Source organism: Berghia stephanieae, chromosome 4 (assembly GCF_034508935.2).
Source record: "Berghia stephanieae isolate SIO BIC M18660-M18661 chromosome 4, UCSD_Bste_1.3, whole genome shotgun sequence".
Taxonomy (NCBI): Eukaryota; Metazoa; Mollusca; class Gastropoda; order Nudibranchia; family Aeolidiidae; genus Berghia; species Berghia stephanieae.
This window is the reverse complement of record NC_088363.1, coordinates 84,675,259-84,684,327: the sequence shown is the minus strand read 5'-3', so window position 1 is coordinate 84,684,327 and position 9,069 is coordinate 84,675,259. Positions and strand designations below refer to the sequence as shown.

The window sequence follows — 9,069 nt, the reverse complement described above, 5'->3', positions numbered from 1 at the left end:
GCTAGATTTTGCCGCATACCTTCGGGGTTTTTTTTTCTCTCGTTCTCCACTGCACTGCATGATTTGATTAGTCAAGTTCAATAATGCAAAACTGGAGCTTAACCAATAGGCTTTCTTGTTTAAAATCGATTGTTCAGTATTTCGATGAAAACCAAACTTTTGATGACATAAGAAGACAGTGTATTGGCAGCATTGATCACGAGGTATCCCTAGATAGACGTCTAAATAAAATATCTGGGGGCTGCCTGAAGTCAGGAAAAGCAGAGAGGGATGGATGGGGTGTTGCCTGAAGACGGGAAATGGGGCTACCTTTTCTTATTGATTTACGCCCCAGAAAAGTAATTGCATGATTTTATGGCATGCATCACCGCATCCCGAACGTTTGTTGTCAAAATTACATAGTCTAGACATGTCTTTACATTTTTTTCAAAGACCAAGGCAGCAGTTTTTTGTTTGTTTTTTTTTCATGAAAAATATTTTTAAAATAATAAATAAAAACAAAAACAAGACAACGATGGCTCTTATGCATCATCTTTTATTTTGGCTGGGGGGTGGGGGGGGGGGGACAAATAATGAGCTGCGGCTATTCGGACTCGAGTCTGAATAGTCCCCCATGGCTATTTGAACTCAAACTCCAATGTGCATGTGCAATCGACATGTCATTCTGACTCTAGTCTGAATAATCTCCCGTGGCAGTATAGATAGTTGTTTGTATTTTTTCAATTTATTTTAATACTGACAATTAGTACATAAAATAATGCAAATGAAAATAACAACAATGGTAAATGAAGTAAGTGAACAGGTAGTCTAATCCGCTGCTTTATTTGATGAGAAAGACAAAATCATTGATCAATTGGAAGTCCTGTTAGAAATTAAAAAGAAAAGAAGACCTGTCAAATGGGAAAAAAAGTCAGTCAAAGTAAATGGACTAAAGGAAAAGCTTTTTAAAACAACTTTACAAGATGCTCAAATACAATCAGGACAAAATAATACATATTCTGATCGTGTTAGACATCAACAATCCTATAGGCCAAAGAAGGGTTATCAGCACAGCTGTGTCGGTTTGAAATGGGCAAATTTGATACTTTTGTCAAAAAGTGGTCCCTCTCTAGCAGAGTAATTTTACAGATGTTTTAACAAGCAACCGGGTTGCCACATGGATTTTTAAAAGATTTTTTTTCTTCTTCCTGAGACACAGGGAATTTTTTAAGTTTTCAAAAACACATAAGCAGGAAGGGGTAGGGTGGACTACCTATCCCGAGTCATATTATCACTATGATTGACAGGTGTCAAAACTACAACATCTGGGATCTACCAAAATATGGGATCATACAACGTAAAGGTTAAGTAGCATATGAGGTACTAAATGAAATATTAGACAATATAATGGATTTATTTAAAACTCCATGCTTTGCCCCTTGATGCTAATTTATCGCAACATTATGCATTTAATTGTGATGGCTGGGTGCGTTCCTGACTTACCACAGTGTGCAGGGAGACACTTATAGTGTCTTCTATCCCCCTTTATCTTCTTTCCAATATGCTTTCTGTTTTTGTCTTGAGGTAATGTATTCATATTCATATTCTTTAACACATTCAATTGCACTGAGGCATTGTTCACCCAAGCGGATTGGTGCACATTGATCTGCTTCCGTTTTTCATGACTTCTACGAATGAACCCAAACAATTGTTTGTCTATGCTTCTTTAATAAAGTTTGTTTATTGTTACTTCAATTTTCAACAAGTCTTCTTCATGTAATATTACCATATCAACAAATATTACAACTGTATGAGGAAATGGCTTATTCCAGATTGTTCGGATCACTTGGACTTTATGAAGGGGTTTCTTCTTTCCCATACTACAAAGAAAGACTAGACTTTTACTTCGAAGTGAAGGAAGTCGTGAGTGAAGAGAAGAAACGTGCAATTCTTCTATCATCGATACGACATAATAAGATGAGTTTTATTAAAGATTTATGTCATCCAGATACGCCTCGCTCAAAATCTTATATAGAACTTTGTGACATCCTATCGTCCCATTTCAATCCCAAACCTCCAAAATTTATTCAATGCAAAAAGTTTGAATCATGCATAAGAGAAGTTGGCGAGTCTTTACAGATTTTGTGATATCTTTGCAAAGTCTAAGTGAACACTTTCTTTTTGGACCTCAGCTTGAATACAGAGGACAATCTCACACCCGATAAAGCAGTCAAATTGGCCAAGTCGATCATGGATTCTACTGAGAGTGCAAAGGAAAATTGTCATACACAAAATACACCATCGCTTAATATTCTGGGGTCAGCAGGCAAACCTACAAAATCTTCATCCATTTTTGCATCTACGTAGAAGAATTCATCCTGCCATAGCTGCAGGGGGAATCATCTTCAATCACAGTGCAAATTTTGACAAGCAAAATATTTTTCTTGCTACGTCGTGGGTCATATTTCAAAAGTCTGTCCACGTGTGAAAAACGAACTGTTCAAAAAGCGTAGACAGTTTTCCTTCAATTCAAATCACAACATGCTTGAAATATCAGAGACTACACAAAAAATGGATGAGATGGACAATTCCTTAATGGGAAATCTTTTCATTCTCTCATCAAGAAAACCAGAACCATATGTAACTTTGAAGGTCAATGAAGTAATGACAGAATTTCAAATAGACACAGGAGCAAGCCTAACAGTCATTTCAAAATATTTCTACGAGAAACATTTCAATTTTACTCTAGAGCCATCCAATACACAATTAAAAACATACCAGGACAAAAGGTTGAAATATTAGGTGAAAGTCAGGTCCAAGTGAATTACAATGGATAATCTGCTAATTTACCACTTTTGGTGGTTGTTGGTTTCGGTCCTCCACTGCTTGACAGAAACTGGCTAAAGCATCTACGTGTTGATTGACACATTTTTTGTTAACAGAAGCATCTTTAGAAACTGTCCTAGATAGACACAAGGCAATCTTCAAAGAAGAATTAGGTTGTTTGAGGGATATGAAAGCAAAAATTCACATTTTCTTTAAGGGAGGGGGTTGAACGAGAGCTTGATAGACTAGAGACAGATAGAGTGATTAAAAGAGAGGAATTTCCAAATTGGGCCACTCCCATTGTCCCCACGTGCCAAATAGCTGATTCTTAGCATTTTTTCTTAATAAATGAACACATACATTTACAAAACGAATTTCTACTGTTTTACCGTGCTTAATGCAGTTCACATTGCTTTAATATTTCACCAGCAAATTCTCATTTTACATAGTACTGGCACCATCCAGTATCACCCACACACTCATCCACACCTTATTCAATTTTTCTAATGGTAAATTGGCTTGTTATGAAATTTTGAACAACCTATGTATGTTACACTTACATATTAAGCTTAAGCATGATGACTAGGATGATGCCTCTTAGAGAACTCTAATTTTAAGTATTCGGTCAATGGGTAAAATGGTTATATTGATTCTTTATTCTCATTCTTATTTTCAATTTCAGTCTCAAGTTTACATTTTCACAATAAATATTAATCTTCACGACTTATATGAAAAATCTGGTGAGTTCAAAAAGTAATTATTTTATTCATTAACTTTTAACCTAGATTTGACATGATTGGCTCACATTTTTATTAGTGTTCTTAAGATTTGTTTTTAATTTAAAAAAAAAATTGTATCAGGATAATTCAATTTTTATTAAAGTGCACTCTTTTTTAAGGGCCACATTTTTTTCTGTTTCAGTTTTACTCGCAGAAAAGGTCTCAAATACTCCAGTCCAAAGTTCAAATCTTTTTCATGAGGTAAGGTTTTTTCCCCTTTATTGAAACAGTCTTGTAATCCATTGCCACCGAAGATTCTGAGCTAGGCAATCAAGGTGTGTTGTGTATTGATGAATGTACATTTATCTTAAGCCACATTTTGTTTCAAAAAGTAATTTTGGGATTTTGTCAATCATCTGTAATATCAAAATCAAATTTTTACCTCAGATATTACTATTTATCTAATTATAACTTGAAATCATTAAAAAAATAAGAGCAATTATCAGCCTAATGTTGACATGCATTTTCATCTTTGGTTATTAAGCTAGTGAAGTAAAGAATAAGCGAATAAAACTACATGCTTTTAGATAATGCTTAAATCATTACACAGTCTGAAAATAAGGTGTAAGAAAAAGTGAGGCAATCGTTGGGAACTTCTTAACGGAACCAGGAGTTCTACCCATCAAGTGCCATTTTTAGAAGCATATCATATGTATCTTCTTCACTCAGATGGTAAGTCAACTCTCCGTCAGATATGCTGCTGTCCTGAGACCTCGCTCCAGAGCTACTCCTCACCTACTCCTCAGGCTGTTGCAGTCGTGGCCAGTATTTTGTCCTAAGGGCAGAGAGGGTAGGACAATTTTGTTGGATGAACAGTTGGGCAATGAGCACCATGGGTAGATGTATGTTTTCCCATATGACCACTCCTGTAAAGACTGATTGCCTAAATAAGCTTAGAAGACACCAGCAAAGCATCATCTTTCAACTAAGAACACAACACATATCGCTCAACAACCATTTAAGCAAAATTACAAAAGACACATCCCCTTCCTGCCCCCTATGTCAACACCCCAATGAAACAGTAACACACCTCTTGAAGACCTGAGATGCACATTCCTCCCACAAAAACCAAGCATCAGTAACACACTTTATATTCACCTGGAACAACTACAAAAGACGTCTAACTTCTACGTCATGGCACAAGACCGAAGGGCTAGAGCTCAGGTGGTCACTGGTTCGGATAAGTAAGTAAGTAAGTTGGATGTGCTCACTTGTCGTACTTCCTGTTCCTCAGGGGCACTGTCCCCTGGACAGATAGTGTCTTCAGCCTTGGATAGCAGACTATCTACAGGAAGAAAATCAACGCGGCGACAGATGTGCTGGGCCTCTGGCACATAATGGCAGCACAATGCATACATCATCATATGTCAATTGTGTTCACGTTTGCACCTCCACCTCCACTCCCTTTCACCTTAATGCCTTCTAGGTACTTAAAATGGTCCTTGTCACTACCGTAATATATTATGATGCACTCTAAGCGTTTAGAGTCTGATGTCTCAGGAGTTATAGTGCTATATAAGTTTTCAGCATCATTATTATTATTATTATTATTATTATTATTATTATTATTATTATTATTATTATTATTATTTTTATTATTATTATTATTATTATTATTATTATTATTATTGATGATTCATTGTCGTATTTTAATACCTACCCTTCCTCCATCACAAACTGTATCATTCTTCCTTTGATTCTTCAAGTATTGAATAAATGTAATGAACATTACATTTACCTCAGACATTAGTTCCTCCTATGTCTTTGACACATTGGGCTGTCCAGATTCGCCATTCCTCCCATTCTTGTGCTGCCATGTATGCCTCGTCCCATATCCCTTCCCAGACTTAAGGTCTTTGTCGACAGTTACTTTCCATGTTGTCTTTGGTCACCCTCGTTTTTGAATGTAATGAACATTAATTGGTAGAAAAAATTGCTATGCTTTCATGCTAGTTATTCATATTTCATTGATTTCAAATTTGTCAACCCCACATTTACACATTGGTTTGTGGTCTCATTGATGTCGGTATATGAGGTTTGAATTGTAATCCTTATACTAAATCAAATGAGCAACATATAATGTTTTTCTTTTTAAAGTCCTCTTAATAGTTGTCATTTAAAAGGTTAAAATCTATAATTTATTTTATTTTAATCAGTTTATATATTTATGCAATGTCCATGGCAATATATGAGCTAAAAAGATTTAATTTCAGTAAAGACAAATGAAAAAGAAAAAAAAAGAAAGAAGAAAACAAGCTGAGCATATGAAAACAAATGTTTCCAAACCAAAAATGATAGGACAATTTTCTTTTTCTTTTTAGGTAATATTTGAGTTCATCAAATGCCAGCAACTTTTGCCCACAAGCGTTATGTCTTCTCAAGTTAGAGCAAAATTATACATTACTCATCTTCCATGCAAAGGGTTTGTATTGTGTTTTTTAACTTAATTATTACAAAAATGGTTTATTTCTAAAAAAAAAAATTAATTGATTTTTGCTTATGTAAAATATTTAAATGCAATACACCCAAGCATGGTTTCCTCGAACTCCTCTGGACATGCAAAAAGCTCGAGGATTCTGTGTCATACCATAATGACTTGATATAATTGAGAGATATGACTTTATATATGACATGTTACAAAGAGTTTGGGATTGCTGCATTGTTGTTTTCATTGTTTTTGAGGATTTTATGGCGTTTGCAACACTTTTTGGTCATTTCAGCCCCAGTAAAAAGGGAGAATTTAGGAGAAAAGTGTTAGACCTGAAGTTAAAAGTAGCAAAGAAAAAGTAAGACAAAGGGACTGGTTCAAATGGGAAACAGAAGATTCTATAAAAAATCTATCAATGTGCCTATTTTGACATTAACTAGCTAGATGAACCATCCAGACACAACCAAGCGATCCCACAATGAGGGGCACACTCAAAAGTTTACTAAGTACAAAAACAGCCACCTATCAATGTCACAGGACCCCAGCTGAAATCCATTTTAATACCTTTGAATACAAAAGGCACAGCTACAAGATAAGTTCAACACAGTCCTAAAATGAAACTTCCTCCAAGGTCAGCGAGAGATGTGAAAGGGGACTTGATGCAAGCTGTCCAATAATATTTCATCTATCCATTATTCTAATAATTATGTAATGTGTAAAAGTTTTAAGATGATAGATACTAATGTTGATGGTCTTATAAATAGAAGAAAAGAATACCTATTTATATGAAACATAAGACAAAAGTGCAATATGTCTCACTGAAATTTTACCCAAAAATTATACTGACATCGTTACTGAGCTTGATTTTCTAGTCCCGGTTATACTTTATGTACAAATGAAAATTTATTACGAGGAGTTGCTATTTATGTTATTAAAGATTTGAACCCCCAAATTGTAAAACAGTTTGGTGTACGCTAATTGCAGCAATATTACTGTTTTGATTCGGAATATATACAGAACACTGAATTTTGACAAGACCCAGTATAAAATGAATATCAATATTATTTTGTTGTCTCTTGCTAACTGTAATTTTGACAAGATATTTATCACAGGAGATTTAAATTTCCTTGGCCTCGATTGGAAACTTACATTGTGTATAAATTTCCCAGAGTCACTTTTTCAAGTAGCATTGTGAGATGCCTTTCTTTTTCTAGTAATAGATAAACTAACTTGACATAGACCTGGTCAAAAACAAATAGTACTATACAGTTCACTCTGCTTAATCACACATCTGTTAATCGCACACTCAGCTTATACGCTACACAATCCCGAAAAACGGATTTTTTTTCTATATAATCGCTCCGCTTAATCGCACATCTTCTGCGCTTAATCGCTACATCTTGATTCCATCTTGATTGAGAAAAAGATCTAAAAAATACAATTAAAAAAGGCAATGAAAATGCGTTTCACATTGAACCAGTTCGGCACGTTACCATAGTAGTATCAATCGTGAAAAAAAGCTTTCTCGTCAATGCAATTCTACTGTCCCTCTAACCTGACTAGTCCCTCTGACCCCGACTAGGTCAGACACGCAATGTTGGTTAACTGACATCAAAGGATTACCTCACACGATGGGCTAATTGACTCAGAACTCGCTGTCTGGATCACAAGGTGTGAAACGTGATCGCAGTCCACCCAATGCGGTGTGTTTGTTTACATTGTCTGACCATGCGATTGCAATTCTCTACCTGTGCATTGTTTTCCTCTACTGAACCATGTACAATAAGAAAGGATTACAGGGAGGACTTGCGTCTCATCTTTTGATTGATCTATATGGTCCCTGTCCACATTGATACACTCAAAAGGCAACTGAACTGGCATAAACTTAAGGCAAGTTTATCTCCCTATTAGAAAGCTGGCTCTCGAGATGGAAAGGTTGACAGAATGTCATGCTTAAAAAAGAACATGATGAAAAACACTGTGCTGATGTCTCTTCTGCCAGCCAATGGAGTGATGAAGTTTTGAAACAACTTCTTCAGCAGTATGACTCTAATGACATTTACAATGCAGACCAGACGAGGCTTTACTACAATCAACGCTTCACTATTACCATTCTTACAAACAATAATGTCACACTTTGTTGTCGATGAAACATGAATATAAAGAGAAATTTTAAAAGAAAAAAGCCCCTAAAACATTTTTTAAAAAATAATAATAATATAAAGAAAAACATAAAAACGCCTCTTCTCATCAGTCTTATGTCTTGATAATGACGGTCCCAAGCCCGTAGAAACCTCAGAGGGGACAGTTTTACATGAATGGTACATGAAAGCTAGTGCTTAGATGCTAGTTTTAGCTTTTCCGCTTAATCGCACACTCCGCTTAATCAACACACTAACCCGAATTCTCGAGGGTGTGCGATTAAGCAGAGTTGACTGTACTTTATTTGGTGATTTACAATGATGAAAATATTGTTATTATTGTTATTATTATAAATCATCTTGGACCATTAGGTAAGAATGATTATAACATTATTGTCTTTTCTCTTGATCTTAAAGGAACAAACCACGTCAATAATTATTCAACAAACGGTAAATAACATGACTATAATAAGGGTGATAATGACAAATGTCAAAATCAATTGATGGAGGTTGATTTGGACGTGGTTCACCTCTATGTAAATACAATACACAGTATGCTTTATGTGTACTTATAGAAATGAACATTGTTTAAACTTTTTAAAATTATTAAATGATCTGAAAATTTCATGACTGATATGTGGATTTTGATAAGTTTTCAGATATGTAGCCTCTCTGACTTGACAAAGTGCTCTCATTATAAAGGCTTTGTAAAATTGACTGGCATTGTCAGTGGTTTTTCTTCAGTCACCAAATACACGTACGTACTGATTTTTAAAAGAAATAAATTTATTGTTTAATCTCTCATGTTGATATAATTATGCCACACATGTTATAATGCTGTCAACAATATAACTTTTTGTTCAGGTTATAATAGAATTACTGTCAAACCTTGAATAACCTTATTACACTACTATTC

The 9,069-nt window shown here is 35.0% G+C and overlaps 1 protein-coding gene across 3 annotated transcripts in view; it reads left to right on the top strand.

Moving 5' to 3' along the window:
* Positions 1–30: 30 nt before the first annotated feature.
* The window catches only part of LOC144971428 (minichromosome maintenance domain-containing protein 2-like), a 34,345-nt gene continuing 25,306 nt past the window's right edge, over positions 31–9,069 (top strand). The window contains exons 1-5 of one of the 3 annotated variants that reach the window (XM_078912332.1): positions 31–203; positions 3,488–3,545; positions 3,727–3,785; positions 5,906–6,006; positions 8,806–8,910. In XM_078912332.1, the coding sequence (XP_078768458.1) occupies positions 84–203; positions 3,488–3,545; positions 3,727–3,785; positions 5,906–6,006; positions 8,806–8,910 (443 nt within the window). In that variant the 5' untranslated portion in view covers positions 31–83. Of the gene's footprint in view, positions 204–3,487; positions 3,546–3,726; positions 3,786–5,905; positions 6,007–8,805; positions 8,911–9,069 lie in introns of those variants that run through there. The other 2 variants (XM_078912333.1, XM_078912334.1) reach the window with 2 other exon arrangements.